Raw genomic sequence first — 23,179 nt, 5'->3', positions numbered from 1 at the left:
TTCTCAGCTTTCCCCCCCCCCCCCCCCCCCCCGAGCAGCTTGCATTTGTATTTTCTGTGTGTTTGTGTATAAAATGTTCACAACACAGCAGGGGAGAATTTAAAGCCCAATTTTGTAGTTCTTGAGTTCCTAGACTCTGAAGTATATTAGCAGCTTTGTTGATGCTGATGATTAATGCTAAGCTTGTGTGTGCTTTTGTAGAAATAGGGCCTCAAAGAGCACATGGAGCACAGCAGCTTCATTATAGAGTTGTATGAGGCAGAAATCTCAATTTTTATTTTCTACTCTAGTGTTTTCAAAATCACACAGCCTTGTCTTGAGATGCACTGTCCTGCTACAATCAAATAGAGACCAGAGGACATCTCGGGAGAACTTAGAATCTGTGGTCCTGAGTATGTGACAGAAGGACATGGATTCTCCAGCATTTCATTTCCTCTTCATGGGGATACAGAATTCTTGATTTATCTCCCTGCCTTGGTTTGAATTTAGAGAGATTATGTGTAGATAGAAATAAATGCATAGGCAAAAGACTCTTAAAGCTATAACTATGAGGAAAAAGCTTTTTAAAAACAAACAAAAAAATATCCCAAACCCCCCTCTTTGTAGAGCTTATTAAAATCATGACATTTCCTGTGAGTCTGCTGTGTGTGGAGCTAACCACTGACTTTGCCAGTGCTACATTGGCTCTTCATACTTTGGTCTCATGCAGACTTCATGGGAGGCATCCCCAAGAGCAGGCTCAGGCAGCAGAGGTGAATTTCTGAGCCTACTGAAGCAAAACTGCCAGCCAGAATTTTTGCCCTTAGACTATAAGGAAGGTAGAAGCCTTGCACTTCTGTTTTGTAAGGTGCCAGGTTATGTTTATGAGGTTACATACTACTATTTGTGGAAAGTTAAACAATTACTAAATGTGACTGACAGACCCATTTTCCCAGTACTGCATGGCTTCCACATGGACCAACGCTCTTGATGTTGCACTGCTGGAGAGGGGCAAAGAGAAGTCTTTTGGTTTTGGACCGAATTGTTGTTTTATTAGTGATTATTGAATGTAATGTGGTGGAGCACCTAGTTGTGAAGGTCTAAGTTATCTCTTGGGCAATGGGAATTATTTCCAAGAAGTGTGCAGGTTTTCTGTCCTCTCTCATTGCACCTGCCTCCTTCGGATTTCTGTCTTTGGCCAGCCCCAGTCTCCATGCATGGAAACACCAGCAGAGGCTTCCCCCACACACTCTCTTTTAATTTGGGTTAATTCCCATGCGTTTGTTTCACTCAAGCCACCTGTTGCTGTCTTGGGTACTTGAATCTATTCAGGGTGAGGAGCTTATTGATCTGGGGCCTGATGGGTGTATCATGAGTGTTATGAATCAATGGCCTGGAGCTGTTTTTAGGAGCCGCGGAGGACTCTAACTTTCATTCTCTTTCTGCTTTGTAGGTATTTGTATAAAATGTGGAAAAGGTGTGTATGGAGCGAGCCAGGCTTGCCAAGCAATGGGTAACCTCTATCATACCAACTGCTTCACATGCTGCTCTTGTGGTAAGTCAGATCTACTATAGCCTTATTAAGTGGCTTCCTTTTGTAATATATATTCTTTAGCAACCAGTGCACAAAGTGAGACCTCATCTTGCCTGCTTCCCGAGGCGAAATTCCCATGCAAGACTCCAGCTTCAAAAGTTGTTTTTTATTTGCCATCTGTAAGTGTTCAATGGTGTTTTCTTAAGCAACAGCCCAGAAAAGTAGTATTTGGTTGTTCTAAGGGCTGCATTTACAAAATGGCTTCAACCTGGCCATTATAAGCACTACATACTTTAAATCACTTGTGTTTATGGAACTGGAATATGCATTTATCATTTTTACAGAAAAATGAAAGAATCTGTGCAGCCAAAACTGTGTTTTCCCTCACTTTCTATTTGCAAATGTAACTCTAGTCAAGCAGGTATATTTGTCATTTCTGTATATATATAATGCTCAAAATGCTCTCTTATGTTTGAATGTGATAAAACCAAATAGAAACTGCATGTTGAAACACCTTAAGCTATTACAGTATTTTATTTTTGTAGAGGAAAACTTGCAGGTAAATAACTCTCCTCCTTGCCCTTCTCAGGACCTTTTCAGGTTTCTCTTTTAATCTGAACGCATCTGAAAGTGATGCATTTTGTATGTGATTTGGAGAAGTCGTGGCTTTGCCAGAGGAAACAGGACTTGGAAAATTCAGGGCAGCACTTTCAGAAGTGTTTGCCTTAAGTCAAGCATTGTGAACTTAAGTTGGAAACTTTCTCACTGTCTTGTCTAACTGCTGAGAGCTCACAAATTCCCACTGAGTTCAAGGGAAGTATGAGAGCTCAATTTTCAGGAGTCTGGTAATTTTTCTTGATATACCCACACACTTATTTACATTCCTAATATATGAAAACATTTGCCTGGATGTTGAAGATCTTGTTGCGTTACGTATACACAGCAAACGATATACTCTGAGCAGAATATGCCGAGTGTAAATTGTTTATAAAAAGGATTAATTAAAGATTAGAAAAAGAGTAAAAGATTATTGGCATAGAACCAAAGAAGTTGATAACTAAAAGACCATTGTAAAGTTCCCTTGTAAAAGGAGACGTGTTGTCTTTTCTCCTGAGATTTGTACAGATAAATATTGGTTTAAAGAAACCTACAACCTGAACGTGGAATTTAGTGACCTTTATAAATTACTCTGGACCATCACCAGGTTCTAGAATAAACTCGTCTCAGACCTTCAGGGATTGCTCTCGACTTTGCTCAAGTCTGACAGTGAATGAGTAGCTATTTTGTTGGCTCCCAAAGGGAACAGCATCCTGCTTAGCAGAGGATTACAAAATACGATATCGGATAATATCTATCCACTCATCGCCAACATTAACCTAACCTAATTGCATGGGTGAATTCCAGCTTCCTTTCTGGGGCAGATGTGTTTTTTTTAAGTAGTGAGGATGCATGTTTGCTACCACAGGGGTCTGTACACAGGTCACTCTGTTCCTCAGAAGAATGTATAAGGGCCGAGGAATGTATTTTAACAGCAAAATACAAACCTAAGTTAATTATTCAAAAGCAAAACAAGCTTTTCTGACTGGGCAAAGTGCGTGTGGCCAGCATACATCTACCGTAGGGCGACTTCAGACATGTCTGTTCGGAGAGTAGTTTTGCCCTACCCCACCGTGCTGGTGGAATTTTGTGATTCACACAGCTTTCCGTGAGTCACGCACACGCACAAGGAAGCAGTGCTCCAGGTTGTCTTCTGAGCTTCTTGCTGTACTGCTTGTGAGCTGGAGGGCCCAGCTGTCATCCGCCAGGATGTTTCGCAAGCAAAAAGGGCTTGGATTTCCTTCTGTCTGCAGCCTCTGATACAATCCCATTGAAAGGGGAATGTGTGGGGACTTACTTACGTTAGGCACCGAAAAGGTGGATGTGCCGCTAACGTGGCAGTGGTGCCAGAGCGCAGGTAAAAAAACTTGATCAAAGCTTAGGGTCAGCTGCATGCGATGGTGAGTCAAAACCAGAGCTTTTCCTCTCCACTCAACTCTGAAATGGTATCAGAATGAGCATAGCTGGAAAGGGGTTGTTGCATTAACTCTTTGCTTCCCCACTTTATCTGGGGCTGTGTGGTCCTTGGGAAAACCAGAGTGATTCAGGACAGTGCCGGTAGGTCCAGCTGTTGGGAATGAGGCATGCAGGTCTGTCCTGGGTTTGGCTAGGATAGAGTTAATTTTGACAAGAAGCTGGGAGGGGACACAACAAGGGTAGCTGACCTGAACTAGAGATATTTGATACCCTATGACTGTCATACTCGGTATATATACTGGGGGAGCTGGGGGAGGGGCAGGAGGAGGGATTGAGGCTCAGGAACAGGCTGAGCATCAGGTTCTGGGTTGTGAGCAATTGCATTATACATCACTTACTTTATACATTCTTTTATTAATATTATTGTTATTATTACTTCTCTCCTTGTGTTGTACTATTAAACTGTCCTTATCTCAACCCACAAGGTTTTAGAGCAAATGGCCACGTGGTGCTTACCTGCTGGCTGGGGTTTTAAACCATGACAAGGTCCCACCTATGGGAATTGCATCCTGCAGTGTGCTGCTGAAAAGGCTTTACAGGACATCTTGTACAAGCAACCAAACACAAACTTCTCATAGTAGTGCAGTTTATGAACAGGTAGTTCATTTTACCTTCAGTGTGACATTTCTGAGAATTCTGCGCTCTGGTTTTGGTGCCCACCTTTAAAGAGATGAGTCAAAAAGTGGAGAGGGTCTGAAAAGGAGTTACAAGATGATTAAAGGCTGGAGGAAGAAAGCTAATTGTGAGAGCCCAGTGTATTTTGGGTATCAGAAATTATGAGAGGGACATGTGGTTGGAGCTCGTAAATACTTTTACCATAAAACAGCATTAGAAAGTGGTTTCATACGTACCAGAGACAAACACAAGAGAGATCTTTCTGGAGGCTGCAATTACACAATTCAAATAGGAAATCAAAGACACTTTTTATACAATGAGGATGATTAACTGCTGGAATGAAATAGCAAGAGAAGTGGCAGATTCTCGTTTCTTCTTTGTTTTCAAATTAAGACCAAATGTCCCTTTGGAAAGTGTTTTAAGTTGAGCCAAGCTTTTTAGATTCAGTACATAGGTAACTGGGTGATCATTAATGACCTTTGTGAGGCAAGAGGTCACAGAACACAGACTAATGCTCCTTCTGAGCCTTTGACAGGAGAGTACAGAAGTACGTGAGTACTCTGCCTAAAACAGTTCCTATGCACTAGTTCCTATGTATTCTTAGAAATATGAGAGTACAAGCTTGCCTTTCTTTTTTCCTCTTTTTTTCCCAAATAACAAGAACGATCCAAACTCTCCTCCAGCAGTTATCAGTCTTGCTTTCAGTATAACGGATCTAGAAAGTAAAAGGCAGTAACCAAAGAAGATGAATTCTGTACCTGAAGATGTTTGATTTAGATAAGGGCCCAATATTTAACCAGCAACAATTAAAAAAATAAAATAAAAAAAGTATATATTGCAAACCCTTGGGAAAAGTTGTGATTTGGAGACCACTCAGGCTGAAACATGATAATGAGTAATGAAGCCTCCAAGGGCCTTGTTTCAGCACTCAGCAGTTGAGTATTTTCAGCTCAGCAAAGACAAGTGCAGTTATGCAGAGAAGTGTGAAGAGACCCTCAGTAGGAAATTCTGCCCGAGTCAGAGTCCTTTCTTAGGCATTTGTTTGAGTTTAACTTTGGTTTCGGTGCCAAGTGCCATCTGTCAGGGTGCCCTGGTTGAAAAAGGCAGCGGGTGGCAGAATGGGCCTTCCTGCGCCTTCCAGGGAGCATACAGCGCTTGTCCCACTGCTGTCCTTTTCGACTCCCACCATCGTATGTCACACCATCGCTGGAGGGTTTGTGTTGCTTGTAATTAAGGGGAGAACCTAGAACACGCTCACAGATGCAGGCACCTCTGTGAGGACACCAGCCCTGCTAGTGTAGAAGTGTGAGGATGCAAGGGTGGATTCTCAGGGGTCTTCTGCAGTGATGGTGGTTAGCTCTTGGGAACATGAACACAGAAAGATGAAGAAATATTTAGAAATACAGTAAATAAACAGGAGACTTCTGTCCTGTTTAGATGTTTTGGTAAAATGCTCAGATGGTCAATCTCTTCATTGTCTTACTAGGTTCTGGCAACTTCAGGATAAAACTCAGTAATATATTGATTCAGAGCTGTACAGGATAGCTTTTTTTTTTTCCTTCTCCACCCCCGCCCCCGCCCCCCAAGGTCAGATAATTCTCTTCAGGTAATGTAAAAGCCAAAGCGATCTGGTTTCGCTGGGATCAAGTAGTTCAATATAGATCTTTATCCACAGTCTCTTAGAGAAAACAACTGAAGCTTGTTAGGATGGTTTTTAAATGTAGATTCAAATCCTTTCCCAGCCCTAACGCCAGTGGAACCTCTTTTAGGCCTTGATTCAGCAAAACACTTAGATGTGTGCTTAAGTCTGTTATATTACTCATATGTAAGCATGCTGTGCTGAATGTTAAATAACAGAGATGAATTCAGGCAACAACATACACTGTCCCTTCTGTTAAGTGTAAAATTTTAGTTTTGGCAGGAGTTCAGTTGCAGATTTTGCTTATGGAAGACAAGAGCTGAAAAATGTCTGCCTGAAAAGCTCATCATCTAATTCCTCTTGGTAGTATTTCAGAGCATGACAGGATTTCTTGAAGAATAATTGCAGTAATGCCAGATTGCTTGTATGCTCTAAGTGCAGGTGATCAGTTGCAGGAATTAATGGGCTCTATTTGATACTCATTACAGAAGATAACTTGCCAGGTGCCTCCCATTTGCAGATCATAATGCTATCCATAGCATCTTTTCAGGCTGAAAATTTTAATCCAGTGGCAATGATTGTAGAAACTGCAGTAAGATAAATCTTTACAATGAGGAATATTGGTCTGTTATTTGTTACTCTGATGGTGTAGGAGATGGGCAGGGAATGAGCTTTGCAGAGCTAAGGGTTTGAAGTCTCTGTACTTGGAAAGCTGAGGCATACTTTACCATAAAAAACAGGAACGCGTTCTGCTCTCTTACATGAAGGCAAATGTTTGAGGATGCCATTCGTCTTTAATTTGCACTTTTGCCACTGGTTTTAAGGCACAGGAAATCACCGCAAGAGCAATCAGAAGCCTAAAGCAAACTGTATAATCCCAAAGGTATGCAGCTCATTTCTTACCTGGTAGCTATTGATCAGACTGGAGCACTCACAGGGGTTTCGTACAGCAGTTTAATTTTAAGGGACAGCTTGTAAAGGTATCACAGTTCAGTTGATTACTGGTGCTGCTGCTGCCTCAGCACCAGCCTTTGTCCAGACTTCACAAGCTCATTGCTACAAGGCTCTAAGAGAAGGATCACAGCGAGGGCTGACAGCACTGCCATTTTAAAAGGCCAAGTGGGACAACTGTAGTAGTAGGTATTGTTACCCTGAAGGTGTAAAGAGCAGTTCTGAATTAGCCCGTGCCCTCCAACTGATGTGAAAGAGGAATTGGTTCATGGCTGTGGATGCAACCTGCCTTTTCACTTGTATTAAGTCTTGGAGACAACAGCTCCCTTCTGACTGAGGCCACTCAGTGCTGCTGTTTGTAGATGTCTATTAATAGGTGGTTCCTCGTGTCCTGGCTTGTATGGAGAAGTTCCTTGCGACCCTGGAAATGGTCTTTTGCGTATTTGCTGCCCCGGGTTGAACCTTTGTTTGCTCTTGGTGGTAGTAAGGCACAGAGCATCTTAAGGGAGCTGTGTCCCTTCAGTGTATATTTATCAGCAGTTGGTGAGTTTTTAAAATACCTAAATTCCCAGTGGAAGGTTCATTTTCAATTTGTATTTGTTCTGTCCCCACAGCATAAGTTTGGCATGAGTCACTGTATCTAAATTGCATGCTGCCAGTACTTGCTCTGTAGCCTTAAATTAAATTCTCTGTGAATGTGATTTTCACACAGAATAAAACAAAATTTGGTGTCAAATCTATGAGCTCTACACTGTGTGTCCACCAGTGTTAGAGTTGGTAATCACGGTGGTACAAATATGTGTGTATGTGTCAGTGGCTTTTAACTCTTCAGTGCCTTGTGGCTGACTTTTAGGTGACTCAGTTGCAGGTTCAGTATCTGTTCATCTGACTACCACCGCTTTATGCAACTATTCTGAGCACCAAGGAAACACAGCAAGAACACTTAAGGGAGAGGAGCTAATGACTATTGCTGCGAGGGGTACATTGCTGTGCAGTGAAAGTCTGCTGGGTAGCTAATGTCCTTGCACGCTTTGCCCTGCCATTTTCTAACCACATACTGTCAGACTGGAGCAGACTGGAATTTTGGGATTTTTGGTCTGTAATCCTGCCAGAGCCATTGGCTAATACCTGGTGCTCAGGGGAAGACAAACCGGCGGGTGATTCAGTGCTGTGCATGTGGGAACATTCCTCCCCGACCCCCGTGGCCTGGAGCGTGAGAGCTGGATGCCCTCAGCTTGCATAACTGCGATTGTTACTCATCCCCAACTCAGACCCCGCATTTGGATTGAATTCACAGCCACCTGAATGTTTGGTGGTTTCCAAGCCATAACTGGAGCTAGCAGTAGGTCCTGATGCACTGCGTGTGGGGCACTTACTTTGAGGTGTGATTCATGGGAAAAGCCAAGCACTTTGGAGAGGTGCGAGTTTGGTTAGGAAGAAGGACCGAAGGATTTGCTGTATGGGTTGCTAAGACTGCGGTTTGTGTAGACATGTAATTGAGATAACTAGCAGCATTGCTGCAGGAGTGCGGAATTTTGCCTGAGTCATTCTTTGTCTCTGGCATAAGTTACAGGCCGTGCATAACTCCATGCTTTCCATTTTAACACCTATCAAGACAGATAGTTAAAAACTATTTCAGGTATGTCTGCAACTGCAGTCCTGGATGAACCCATTAACGCAAAACTCACAGAAAGGGAGGTGCTCACTTTAAAAAGAGGCAGTCGGATGGCAGAGATGACAGCTGGCTTCAGACAGTTCGGGTTCACCTTGCACAAGACTGAACCATGAATGAGTCTCAGCAAAGGAATGTAATCTTGTCTTCTGGTAATTAAAGTCAAACTTGGATACCAGCCCATGCGAAAGCCCAAGTACCTTCGGGTACCGATTGGTAGAAAAATGTTTCCTTTATCTTGATCTGTGGTTAGTCTGATAATATTCCAGGCTTTAGAAAAATAAAAAAGGATGGGATATGGGATGGAAAAAGGGTAATCAGAAGTGTTTGAGATGGGACTGACACAGGAAACTCTTTTATTTATAATGTATTTAGTTGGGTTTTATATTTTAGGAGGTATTTAGTAGTTTCTCTGCATTGCTGTCATCCCAGCTAGCTTTGGTCCAGCAGGGACTTCAGATAAATAGACCAGTCCATTGACCATGTCCCTTCTACAACTGATACTACTAGATGTTATGTCATGAAAGGTTTTAAATTCTGTGACTACTTTAAGTCAGTTCAACTCTAGGAGAGAACCTGTTTTTAAAAGGTGGCTCATCTGATTGGCCCAGTCCTGGGCCTTACTTCCATGGGGACATCTCAGATGCTTGAAGATGCATGTGCTTAAAGGTTTTTTTTGGTTGGGGGGGGGGGGGGTCTTAATACAGAGTATCACTCTTCTCTGAGGACTGCTTTAGCAGCTAGGGTTGGTAGATCTGGAGGCTGACCCCCAGGGAAGGGTGGTGTTGATAGGTAGCTAGCTGATATAGAAACAGAAAACATTTCCATTCCCTATTTCTGATTATCAGAGGGCATGGGATGAATTGGTTTGTCTCTGTCTCCTTGTTTCCTTGAAAGGTAGTAATTGCGTTCTGCTATTAATTATTCCAGCATGAAATGCATGTCTTTTGATGGTTATTTTAATTGGTGGGGGTTGCCTGGCAACTAATGATGGAAACTTTTCTCTGTGTTGATTGACTGACCATAGATGTATTCCTCACACAATATTTTTGTATTCATAATGTGGAAGCAATCACTGACAGCACCTGTGATCTTTCCAGGGGTTGGAAAACACATAAAGTAAAAAAAAAAACAAAACAAAAACTTAATTAACAAGGTTTCTGCCTCTGATTTTTATGTCTCTGTAAAAACCACAGAGAACCTAATTGCTTCCTTGCATAGTTTTGTGTGTTTGGAATGCCACCTATTGTTTAGTGTAACAAGATTTGCTAAAATTTCCTTGTTTACTTATCAGCATCTATTATCTGCAGGTCTTGATTGTCTTAGTCTGAAACCCACATCTCTTGTGTGTTTTTTTCATCTTTCCCTTCTATTCTCTTTTCTCCTCTTTCTTGCCTTCCCATCCACCCATTTAAAATGTTTTCTTGGAACATATCTCAGTTTCTCCAAAAGAAAATATTCCCTCGGGCTACTGTTGAGTTCATCTCTCAAAGGGGAAGAAATCCAGATAATCCAGAACAGAGCGCAGGCAAGTCACTGACATTATCAACAGATGTTTCTGTTTCCTATTTCCAGGTTCTGTAATTCTTAAGTATTACCTAAAAACAAAGGGAAAAACAGGTGGAAGGAAAAAAGTGAGGAAGAAAATGAATGATAGGAGATACACACAGCTGGCTTCCTGTAATTTTAATGATCTACATTTCTGCTATATCTTGTCCCTATGTATTTTGCTATATGCCTAGTCAACGCTTTAGTGATGTCCTTGATCCTTTACTCATCTGAAAACAAGACCCTGGAACGCCATAGCTTCTGAAATAATTTCGATTTTAATATAGATCATCATTTCTTCAACAATAAATCAACCCTTATCTCTACATGTGTCAGTTAATCAGTTTTATCCTTCATCACTTCAGCACTCAGTAAATCAGTTCTTCCTCCCACAAACAACTGATCATTTCTTTTCCAGTGCCTGTCTCAGTGCATTTGGTCCTCACACATAAACCTGTCCATGTACAGCAACATGTCCATGCTCATGTGTTTAGCCTCCCCTCTAAACCTGTGTCACCTGGATACTCTCCTGTCATTTGACTGAATCTCCATCTTTCCTTTGTCCTACCCTTTGGATGTGTGGATCTCGCCATTAGTGCTCTGGATTGACCCAAAGTGTGGTCTGTGGGCCACCATTACCTGATAGTTTTCCTGGTGCATTGGAAGGATTGAACTTCAGGTTTTGTCTCTGATACATCTTCTGTGAAGAAGGGACGGCCAGCTTTCCATCTCCCTTGACTTTTTCTTCTTCTTTCTGCTTATGTTTGCTCTGGCATGTGCCTGTTCTACTACTGAAGAATTCAGACTTTATTGTTAACTGCTGTGTGGGCATCTTTTGTTCTTCATTTCAAATGAGCACATTGGATTTCTTTAGTAAAGATCTTAACTGTGTGTTAGTACCTTTTTCTCCAGAAAATAGTGAGCTTGCCCCCTTGCCCTTGGCACTGTTTGAAATCTTACTGTACCCTGGTCATTTCCCGTTTTGACTTGTTATGCATATCTTAGGCTTTTCCTGGATCCCTGAGTTCCCAGGGTTTAAAGACTCTAGACTGCTGGCAGCTCATCATTCCCTTACCAAGGAGGCAAATTATACCACTTTGCAGCTGTGGAAACTTCAGTCTGTCCTTCCTCACCAGCAAAGCTCCTTTTCCAAACTTCCCGTGTACTTCTACAACTGAATCGTTTTCTGTTCTTATTCCTGTTCCCTGTTTTCCCGCTGTCTCCAGTCTTGGACTTCTTTCTGTCCCTTCCGCTGGTGACATTCTGCAGCACAGTGGCAGGACCTCTCTCCTCTCCCCTCTTGCAAGGCTGCACGCCCACCTCTCGCTCCTGCCCTGCAAGTCCTGCCTAACAGGGACAGGAGCTCTTAGCAAAGGACATGGTATGAAGTGGAAATCTGTTTTTGCTGCCTCTGTTACCTTCATCCTCATGTGCTGCCTAACAAAAGGACTCTTTTGCTTTGCACCTCATCCATGCCTCCTATCCAGGCTAGGTTACTAACTCATCCTTTATAATAATTCTTGTTTACTGCTTATTTCAAGGGAGAGATATCTGTATGGCCTGAAAACTCATTGATGTTCCACACCAGAAAGCAGCCTGGGTTTTATCTTAGAAATTAATTTTACAGATCAAAGGTTTCCACTGCCACTCTTCACCTTAAGGGTGCTTTTAGTTCTTGCAGGTCTAGAAAAGCTGTTTCCCATGAGAAGCTTGCCATGCACAAAAGAAAAGATTTTTTTTTTTTTGGTAAAGTTTGTCTTCACATTTATAAAATAAACAGTGGCAGCAAACTTTAGCATTCTGTCTTTCAGGCTTTCTTCTGTCAGAAGGTATTGGCAAATGACAGAGAAAAAATTCTTAACTGAGAGGATTGATAGGTTGGTGGTCACAAAGGGGTGAATTGGCCCTGTGAGGCAGAGGACAGGGTTTTACTCCGCTTGCTGTGGGCTTCCTTGTCATTTTGGGCAGATCACTTAGCCGGTCTGGCTTTACACATGTGGAGATAATTCTTCTCACCTACCTCACATGGGTGATATTGTGCCGATTCCATTAATATTTTGAAATTATTTGGAGATCCTGAGGTTGAAGTACTGGAGAAGTAAGAAGTTTTGTAAGTTACTAAATAATTATCATTATACCACAAATACATGTATTTGCTGGAGGAAACATTTGCAGTGTCTGGCAGCCAAGCCATACAGCTGCTGCAGTATGCTACTGAATATAATTACTTGCTCAAATAATGCATATTTACAGTTTATGGGGGACTGTTTTGAGGATTATATATCATTAAATACATGGACTAATGTAAGATTTTAAAAAGACTACTTTCCCAGCACCACTCCCCAGAGTCCTTAGTGCCTGGGCCACGTGAATAACGTTCCCATTCCTCTGTCCAAGCCCAATGTTGTGTTTTTAATTTATTTTAAGTATCCAAGGAATGCTGTCTCCAGTATTCAGAGGACTCTAAATCGGATGTGAGACACAAATGCACCAGAGAAGCTTATCAGAGAAACAGGGTTGGCGCGAAGCCTACATAAACAGCCATAAATTTTTTTCTCATTTAAATGATGGGACTCAGGAGGATTGGCTGGTTATAGCTGCAGTGGGCTGTCCTTGGGCACCAAGGAAAGTGCTTTGGTGACCCCTGGTATTTGACATGAACTGAATGTTTTGCTTGCTTATAAACTTACTGTTACAGAATGACCAGCTTGGTTCTGGTAAATTGACTTCACCGGTCACTTTCCGGAGTTGTTTACCAGCCGTGGATGTTGTCTCCTATCCTTGGACTTCTCAGGAAATTTTAGCTTGGTTTTAACCCAGGTAGGAAGAGCTCTTGTTCCCAACCACTCTTCTCTGCCTCTCTCCCTCAAAACACAACACAGGAAGAAACTCAGTAAATTTGATCTTAGCCAGAAAGTATTTTTTTTTTTCCCCTTCCAGTAAATATCTCATTTCCTGAAAATCTTGCCTTGGACCAGAACTTCTACTGGGACTTTTTAGATTTAATATTACTCATGGCCAAATCCAGTTTCAGTTAGCGTCAAAGTATTCTTGACTTTGTGGGGAGCAGCATGAGCTCTTAGCTGGGCAGCAGGAGCCTGGTCCCATCACACCAACATTAATGGTGTGGTTTGCCCTAGCTGAGCCTGTTCCTTGTACTTGTATAAAAAGCAGGTAATTTTGCAATATAGCTTTGATTATGAACACCATGCCAGAAATCGTAAGGAATTATTTTATGGTTTTACTGAGAAACTCCTAGTATTTTACTAGTGTAAAACCTATATGTAGGTGCCCTGCATTGAACTGACACAAATAAAAATAGGAAATCTTCATGCTTGCAAACTCAATCCCACAGTCTTGAATTAGGTACTGTAAATACTTTCTAAAAACAAACCTGAAGCAAAACCCTGCCATGGCCTGCCTGATAGCCAATGTCCAGTCTGTATTCAGTACTCCTCCATTTATAGGATTATTGACTGCATTTGGCAGTTCACAGGACTAGTATCCGATTGAGCGCAGGCAGTGCGCTTTGGCAGCCAGCAGAGATAATGCAATATGCTGTAGTGTCGGTGCATGTCTGGAAATCGGTGCTGGGCTGCGGAGGATGAAAGCAGTCTGGCTGGGGCTGGCACCTGATGTGTAGATGCTCTGTGCTGTCCCTTAAACAGTCGCCTTCTCTTGATGCTCCACCCTCTCATGAAAGCTCAACAGCCTTCCTGGCTCAACATTCAAATAAATTAATGAGAATTATTTTCTTAAAAGTGGTGGAGAAAGCAGGAGTGTAATAACTTTAGGTGTAGTCCTTGCCTGTCCCAAATGCCCCAGCAGGCCCAGGGCATGCAAGGAGTGAGGAGGGGTTCCTCGGGGAATGGCACTGAGCATTTGCTGGACACTTGGTCCTCTTGCTCCTCTTCTCATGGACACTGAGTACTTGAGGAACAGGTCTGTGTGCTGTGGTCTGGGGCCAGAATAACCTCCTAGCGTTGTTTTGGAGTAGTGGGGCCTCAGGTCCTTCAGCATTTCACCCACAACATTGCTGTTTCTGGGTGATGGAATGACCACCCGGCCAGCTGAAATGGCAGAAAGCGTTCCCGTCTCTCTGCAGTGTCCCACAAAGCAGAGTGACGGGTGAAGGTGTAGCTCAGTATGTTTGCGTTTAAGTTTTCGTTTGTGCATGACGTGATTAGAGAGATGTGGAAGCATACTGGAGGCAGTAGGTGTTGCTTACGCTCTCAAAGTGTCTTCTGTCGAGTGGTTTTGCAAGCGCACTGTTGCCTCGTGCAATTTGGGAGGAGTGCTTTGGGACAGGAGAGCGTAAGGGAGGCTGTTGACAGTCGTGGCCTCTGAGATGGGGTTCAAACCTCGTGGTAAACTCAGGTGTTTGTGAGGTTACTGGGGCTTTGCAAAGTCATTCCCAAAGTCCCCCATGAGCGCTTGCTACCTTGTGGTGTCAGGGGCAGGCTTGCAAAAACAGGTTTCCAGTTGCATGGATACCCTCCCTTTCCTCTGCCTGTTCATCCCGTGCAGGTGGCACAGGCATCAAGTGCTTGGCAAGGGGTTCTGTCGCTGCTTTGTGCACCATCCCACTCTTTTCTGTCTTCACAAGCTTCCTTTATAGGCGCAAAAAACCCCTGTATTCCTTTCCTTTCCTGTTCAGGGCCCCACGTAACGTCGTCCTCACCGCCGTACCTGCTGTTACTGCTTCTCACCCTGTGATTCAGCTGGTCAGTCCCTAGCACTGCCATCCCCTGCCTGCTCCCTCTGTCCTGCTTCTGCAGCTCAGCCTTGGTGCAGGCAGCCTGCCTGTGTTTGGGAAGAGGCTCCCACCTCCTGTCTGCCCAGCCGCCCTGCCTTCCACTAGCAGGGACTCTGCGCAGTTCTAGCAGTGCTCCCCGCTCTGGATGCCTCCTTAGGCTTGCTTCTTTCTCCTTCTCTCCCCCAGCTCCCAAGCTGATTTTTCTTGCTTAAAACCATCGAGCCTTGACTCTTTGTTTGCCATGCTCCTGTGAACTTGCACTGCGTTTGGAATAGTAGCAATAGAAGTGAATGATGAGCTAGGCAAGAAATAGGCAAAGTAGTGGAAGAGATAACCGTTCAAAGTATCGTATCTCTTGTAAGAAGAAATAAAATCGGCAGTGGCTGCTGGCTTCTGACAGCACAGCTGACTCGACTGGTGTAGGTGACTCATGGTGCCAGTGCACATGCAGAATATGGCCACTAATACCTGCCAGCTCTTTTAATTGTACCTGTGCAGAGTGAAAGGTGTCTGATTTAAAGCATATTTAAAAGCAGGAATGAATTTGGCAATCATTTTTGGTTACTGACTGCTGTGTCTCAATGGTTGTTTATCAGTGTATTTTAAAACACAAGTGTGGTATGTCCTAACATTAAACTGGATACAGTCATAGAACCTCAATCACTTAACACAGCTGGCTGCCTGGGTACTCCACACTGTCACTCTTCCAGCTGCATTCCCTGCAAAATTTTTCCTGGAAATAATGCAAATACCTTACTTGAGTGAGTCAGTGGATTACCAACCTTAGGAACCACAGCAGTGTAAATTCAGACCTATGGAAACAATTTGCTGAATCAATATTAACAATCCAGTGGTCTCTGGAGCAGCGGTCTCCAAAGTGGGGTGCATGCACCCCAGAGAGTACTTCAGACGATCCATTGGGGTGTGGGAAGAAAATACTTCAGTAGTAGATGTATATAACTTATAAATAAATAAGTATACCTGTATCGGGGGTGCATGCTCAAACCCTTTTTACTGATAGGGGAGCATGATCAAAAAAGTTTGGAGACCACTGTTTTAGAGGAAGACAGAGTGAAGAATACACAGCCACCAGGACTTGTTTTGCTGTTTCTACAAGTTATTTAACAAAGGAGAATGTATATGCTTGGGGAAATGAGGGTGGAAATCACCTACTTAAACTCTTAAGAAGGCATGTAGGTGAGGGCCAGACATCAGGTTTTCTAAGCCTTGTTTTTGAACAGATGTTATTTTCTAATTAGCCTGGTTAAATTCTAGTAGCAAATCATCCCCATTGTTACAACTGTTCTTTTTCAGGCAGTGCTACATGAGGTTGGTTCAAGTAAAGTGGCCAGTGGCTAATATCTCAGAAGTACTGTGGTGTTTAGGTGATGATGGTGAAGATAATTTGATGTTACACACAGAGATGGCACAGCATGGATGCTGGCAGATGCAGACATACAGTACCTGCATATTGAAACCACAGGGAGGTTCCAGTTAAATATATGCAAAGGGGAAAGTTGTCCTTTATCAGTGAAGTTCTGCAGCTGATTCTGTATGGTTTTGAATTATTAACTTTGGGTTTTACAGCAGCCAATGCATTTGGGGTTTGTGGTTTGCTGTATAGCTGCTTTTTCTATTTGCCATAGAGCTGCTTTTCCACCTAGCCCAAATGTTGGGCTAGTGAACTGGGTATGCAAAAACAGAAAACCAGGGAAAATCAAAAGAAGGAATAACCAAGTTTGATATGGGCATGGCTGAAGGCAGAGGTTTTCATTGTCTTAGTCACCACTGGCTGTAGTGGTGAGCCAATGTCTCATGCTGGGTAGGGAAGAGAGGAAGGAAGTGGATTTAGTGGAAAATTGATTGCATCTACTTGGGCTGTTTCCAGCTGAATCCTGAGTTAAGTACATTCATCCTGAACTAATCGTTGGGGAGAATTGGCTGAAATCTCACATACTTCTTAAAAGGAAAGCTAAGCATTAAAGGAACAATATCCTTATTGTACCTGAGTGCCAAAAGAAGTGAGTGTACTATCAGGAGTCCTACCTATTCAGCTCTCTGTCTTGGAAGCTGCTTGCGATTCTAGTTCTAATGTGACCTGTTGCAGGAAGCTGTGGTCAGTCCACCACAAAACATCAAGGACAGGCCATTTTGCAGGGCTGATTTCTGATTATATTTCAAACTGGCTGTGCAAGGCCCAGTTCATTTCAGTAATTCAGTACAACTGTAATTTTCAGTTTTATTTTATTTACAGCTAAGTATACTGGAATATTGTCTAAACCACATATCTAAGGTCCTAACAAAGTTTTGTTCAAAGTTACACAGAATAAATCTGAGGTAACATTATTAGCATCAGTATAATTGTTCACCAGTGTGAGCAAGAGGAGAGTTGTCTCTCTGTGCAGTTCTTTCAAACTTAATGCTAAATAATCTAAACCCAAACAATGTGCTTCAGAACTGGCAGAATATTTTAATACTTTGCCATCCTGAGAATATTTAGATTTTTTTCTACTGTGTACTAACCTTTCGAAGCTTGCTTAGCACTTCTGGTCCTGAGGACTATTCCCCGATGCATTCTTCCATTATCACGTGAAGAAAAAGGTTATAGCTGTTGCTCAAGGTGCTATCTCTAGGCAGTGTGGATCTCAACAATCTCACTTTATTTCAAAGATTTATCTCAAGGGAATGAGAATTGAGCACTGTGAGCTTGATTTCACAAACACACGGGTGCCATTGGTGTTGGCTGCTGAACACTTTCTGGATGTGACTGAAGCATTGCTGGTGTGTTTAGGTTCATCAACAGCGCCCTTTGATGCTGCTCACACTGAGGTGCTGACGCATATGATGCTACTGGGAGGAAGAAAGTAAACTGTTCCTGTGCAAATCCATTCTTGTTTTTCTGAGACAACGCAGAAGATAGTTTAGGGAAATTGCTCATCTCCCTTGAGGCTCTCTTGCATGTTGCCACAGGATTGGGCTGTGTCCACTCCTTTTGTTCAACATACTTTTATGTATAAAGTATTAGGAGAGAAGGTGATGCTGCAGCTCACTCCATGCAGAGATGACATTCAGTAATCTGACTTGCCATTCCAGCTCTTGATCAGATTTCTGATCATCTGCTTCAAAGCCAGGCTAAGCTATGATTTTTAGTTGAGGCTGAACTTGAATGAAGAAGAGAATAATGCAAGAAGAACTTGGTAGCAATGGTGAGAGGTCTGCAGTGCCCTCAATTCAGCAAGTTTACCTAACTTTTGCTAGCTAAGTTGTCAGGTGGAGTCTCTGGTGGGTTCTTGTCCTGATCTGAATGTCCAGTTGGCAGTAGGTATGAAACATCTTTTTTATTTTTTCTTTGGTTTTGGTTTGGTTTGTTCTTTTTTTCTTCCTTTAGTCTTACTGGAATACAGTGGCTTCTTCTTTTGGATGTATTCCCATAGAAATTACCTCCCTTGTGTATTATAGCAGTTCACTCCTCATGAAGGCTGCTCATTAACTTCAGGCGGGGCAGAACTCGGTGGCTTGGTCATGTCTCCTGCAGGGAGCTCACACGCAGAGTGCGAACCTTTTGAGTCAGGGACTATCAGTTCTACTTGTATGAGTCCACTTCTGTGTTGTGCAAAGAGGACAGAGTCTCAAAAAGCTGCTAGATAAAAATACCAGTTGTGCCTGTGGTCTGCATGCTGTTTGCTTCCAGGTGCAGCTGAAGACTGAAGTTTCAGGCTTTGACTTGCAAAGGTCTTCTCTAGTCTGGTGGTGATGACTGTAGAGGCTGCTTTGTTCTTTAGGATGTAACAGAAGCTTGAGATCAGCAGAGGTTTAAAACAAACAAAAGGGAACACTTCATACAGTGCATAATGAAATTGTGGAACTTGCTGCTATAGGAACAGCATGGAGGCCAAAAGTATAAATGATCTCATAGAGGAATTAGATAAATTAAAGAAGGATTTGTCCAGCGAGGCTATTAAGCGTAGTAGTTATGATGCAACCTGTGGTGCAGGAAGGCCTTAAGTGCTGGCTGCTGGAAGCTGAGAGGTTATTCTTGGGAACACATCAACCTGTGTAAGCCCTGTTTCTCATGCTCTTTCCCATTGAGCTTCCACTCTTGGCCAGAGCTGGAGACAGGGTACCGCGCTAGATGGATCCTTGTTGCTGCCATTTTGGTGGTTCTTACTGGAGCTTGAATGAAAACCACCCGCCACGTTGCATGGGTGGTGGCCAGCAAGGCTGCTCAGGAAGGTTGCATCCTGCACACCAGTTTGGTGATGGATTTATTTTGCCATAGAATGGGCTGGCACTGGGACCCTGGGATAGCGTGGTAAGACAAGTACTCTTTTAAGTCCTGGCTTACAGGCAGCAGGTGGAAAAGTGGAATTCTTTGCTAGTAACAAGCAGGGTCTGTGATGGAACTATGAAAGCTTCACACAGTGGAAGCGACCTAGGGGAAAGAGCTATACCCCCTTCCCTCCCAACTTGCTGAGTGGTGTGGAGGCCTCTCATGGCTTTTACCCAGTGGCCTGTGTTGCTTTGCCCTTGTTCTTCGCTTTCTTCTTGAATTTATAAGCCCAGCCCTGAAAAAAAACCAACTGAAGTACATTTGGAGATTTATTTTACATTTTCCTGTTAGTGTGTCCGCTTGATAGTTTATAAAGAAATATATTTTAAGATACATGTTAATATATAGGCGCAAAATAGCTATTAGATCAATGCAGGCTGTTGTATTTCTGTTTTTAAATATATGCTTGGCTTATGTTTTTACAAACTTCTTTGCAACATAAGTTCTGTTGGAGCTCCATGGAAATAATTTATGCCTTAACCCTGAAATTGGTGAGCGGTATGGGATAGAATAAATACGTAAGTGGGAGAGAAAGGAAACATCTGCCAATTTTAACTTCTGCAAATTATATGGAAGCTTGAAAGTATCTGCTAAGTTTATAATATGGTCTGCACAGGAACGCTTCGCCCACATACCAGAGGTCAGAGATTTGTCTTGTCCCTGCAGCATTAAGTAACCTTTTGGTTAAATAACCTGACCGAAGAGTAGGAGGAGAGAGGAAGGAAGAGAGAATTCCACACTAGAGTAAACATGGCACTGAGATTATGGGTACCCTGCCAAGAAAGGTGGGGTTTTCCAGCAAGGTAACAAAAGATACTAGCTATCTATCTACATAATCCTGCTGGAGACTGACAGTGTAAGTCATGCAGCTAGGTTGGGGCAGAAACCAGGTACCCTCCACGTCCTCTCCACCCAGTCTTGGGCTTGCTGGCTTTGGTGGTGGCGAATGCTGCAGAGTGGTCAGAGCAAGACACGTTAACTGCCTCAGTGCAGAAATGCGAGTTTTTTTGGCAGCAAAGGCATGCTTTCTGGATAGAAGGGTGTTCCTTTCAGTGCAATAGCTGACACGAGGCAAATCCTAGGGAAGATAATGAAGTTTTTCATTTTGACATCATGGCAGGTTAAGGTAAGCTGCAGAGGAGAGTCTAGAGTTTACCCTGGGCTACAAACATGTCAAAATGATAAACTGCCTTGTTTTCATCTGGATTTTACCACACGTTAGTGAGTGCATAGCAAAGACAGTCTATTTTCTGGCAAAGATAGTACCTTGGGGCAGGTCTACAGGTTGTATAAATTGTGATGAATTCAGTGATGCTGTCACGATTTACACCAGCTGCAAATTCAGCTTAGCGCAGCCATCTGTGGCAGGAGGTGTGTGGTACTAGCATGTCTGTGTGGCAGGAGCTGGCACGCTGCTCCCATGCTGGAGAGGTAGCAGAGAGCAGTGCAGAGCCTGGATAACAGCCCAGAAATGGAAATGATAATCGTATTATACAAGAGTGTACTTTTGTGAGAGTCCAAGTAAGAGCTGGGCAACGGTAACCGGGAGGAAAAATAGTTAACTGCCATCTGCCTCTCCAGGACAGATCAACTTGAGATAGAGAACGAGAATGAATACTGACTTTGTAGCCACAGTTACTTTGTGCTGAAAAGCTCTTTTTAGTGTACAAATATGAATTAGTTTAAGAACTTAAACTATGAAGGAGTTTTCAACTAAGATTTAAAAAATAATTTATTTTAAATGATAATTTAAATTATAATTTTAAACCATTTTTATGCTTTCCCTGCATCAAAATTTTTAAAAAGTAAATCTCCCAATCTCTTAACAGTGTTCATTCATATCTTGCTATGTCTGCCTACCTGATGATAATATTTGATTAGAATTTGTTCACAGACTCTGAATACTCTTTCCTGAAAGAATCTATGTAAAGGGAGAAAACAATACACATCCTGTACTCCACCTTCATAGGCCTCTAGCATACGATGCCACCTTTTGTTTGCAAGAGTTTAAATTTCAAATAAAATCCCAGCATTCTTTTGAAAAAAAGGAAAGGGCCTCTCCCCTGCTTAGATTGTCAAATCCCAGACTAGCCCGGAATTGAATAGGCCAAGTCAGTGACCTCAGGCAGAAAGAATGTTGGTTATTTACGTAGGGCTTCTGCTATTTTAGCAGCAAACCTTTTCTTCTGAAAGGACAATGTATACTGTTTTGTGTTTATGGCCAAGTAAAAAGCTTGTACATTTGAGATTTGCATCGTAATAGCCTCGTAACTCAATATACAGCATCCTCAAAAATAGCAGTGCAATTGTTTTGTCTTAGTTGGTGCAGGTCTTTTAGAGGCTTTTACAAAAGTTCTCTAAAAAACCATCCTAAAGATACAGCTGCTTATGTTTGCTTTGGTGGCTTCCCCCCCCCCCCCAGGTTTTTTTTGTGGTTTTTTTGTTGGGGGTTTTTTCCCCAAAAACTAAAATTACACGTGGTTTCTTTATGAGCTATCAGGCCAGTGCTCAAAATATTTTGATGCATCTCAAGCTAAGCTGTGCCTGCAGCTTGAAACCAGGAAAATGTGTGAGACTGTGTGTGTGTGTAATTCACGCACCGAGCATTTTTGCTGAAATAATGGAAGATCTTTACAGGCATTCTGGCCTGGTGGATGAGCCTGCAATTCCAAATGGTTTTTAAAGTGTGCCTTTCTCAATAGATCGTAACCATGAGGAGCTATTGTGTGAGTAAAGCACACATTTAGGATCCAATCCTGCATTCCTTAAAGTCAATGGGAGTCTGAGCGTGAAAGGAATGCAGGATTGGGTCCTGAAACAGGGGAGCAAAATTGTGTGCCAGATTGCTTTGAAAAGAAGAATACAACACATCCACAGTAGCCACTTTTTAGTGTTTCAGATTTCAAACGGCTGGAGTCTGTGAAAAGTGGCTTCTGCCAACATGCAGTATCTTCTATTCAGAGGAATTTGGCATTGATTCCCCCCCCCCATCTTAAAAACCCTGAAAGCCCTAGAAATTCACCCCTCCTTTCACAAAGCCTGAGCAATTGAGCATTGTGAGGAGGGGACGGGGCAGTGGCGGTGGGGGATGGAAGTTTCTCCAAGGCCAGGGGCTGGGGCTGGAGCGGAGTCCTCCTCGCTGCCCCTTCCCGCAACGAAGACCCTGCACTGCCCTGGCACCCGCCGTGGGGGCTGCGGCTCAAACGCAGGACCCCGTCACGAAGAGGTGGTGCTCACGTTGCTTGGTGGCTTTGTGCGAGTCCCCTGTAGGAGACGGAGGAGAAAAATTGAATTAACAGTTATTCAGGGGCTAAAGCAGCCTCCGTGCTCCCCGTTCTCAAGTGGGTGGAGTGACAGAAGCCCTGTGTAAGGGAAATCGCTGTGCAGATAGGCAGTCATAAGCCAGAGAGAGGGATGGAGAACTGCAAGCCTGAACTCACGTGCTAGTAAAGGAGAAATGGTAACAAATAAAGAAAAAGTATTGGAAGCTTGTGTTTTCTTTTGGCGTGTCTTTAATTCCTGGGCAGGTGAACCTCCTCTACCAAGTGAGAGAAAACGGATCGCCTGGGTGAAATTCTGCATCAGTTTTATCTTGAGATGACTGGGTAGAGGAGGTAGCTGAGGTGGGTTGTTAATGTTTTCAATTATTTATTCCATGTGTATGAAACTCGGTACTTCTCTTGAAGTTTCAGCTCCTGGAATAATCTGGTGACTTAAAGTTTAGCTTCCACTCTTCAGAAACAGTAGTTGTCCAACCTGGGGCTTTGTGGAGAACAGATTGGATTCTGGATGTTTCGTTTGCCCCTCAGCTTTTGAGTTATTTTGGTCCCGGTTTTTCAATAATTAAAACGGGTACTTGCAGAGCACACAGGCACTCTTCAGAGGGTGGGTCGCACCTTGCATGGCAAGAAAAGCTGCAGCGTCTGTGCCAGAGTTTAGTTTAAGGCTGTGGACGGTGGTCCCCGTCACGGCACCCTGTGCTGTCATGATGGTATCCACAGGCCATACGGAAGATCGCTTGGGCACTAACTGCCCCTGCATGGGCTCCGCGATGGGCCCCGCCACAGCCCGTGGGTGGCACG

At 43.1% G+C, this 23,179-nt stretch overlaps 1 protein-coding gene across 1 annotated transcript in view; it reads left to right on the top strand.

Moving 5' to 3' along the window:
• Nucleotides 1-23,179, top strand: part of WTIP (Wilms tumor 1 interacting protein) — an 83,339-nt gene that overhangs the window by 31,286 nt on the left and 28,874 nt on the right. Inside the window, exon 3 of the mRNA XM_010585240.1 lies at nt 1,433-1,534. Within this exon, the coding sequence (XP_010583542.1) occupies nt 1,433-1,534 (102 nt within the window). The remainder of the gene's footprint in view (nt 1-1,432; nt 1,535-23,179) is intronic.

The sequence above is a fragment of the Haliaeetus leucocephalus genome, unplaced genomic scaffold, assembly GCF_000737465.1.
Source record: "Haliaeetus leucocephalus isolate CR32 unplaced genomic scaffold, Haliaeetus_leucocephalus-4.0 Scaffold92, whole genome shotgun sequence".
NCBI classification, from domain to species: Eukaryota; Metazoa; Chordata; class Aves; order Accipitriformes; family Accipitridae; genus Haliaeetus; species Haliaeetus leucocephalus.
This window is presented reverse-complemented; position numbering and strand designations above follow the sequence as displayed.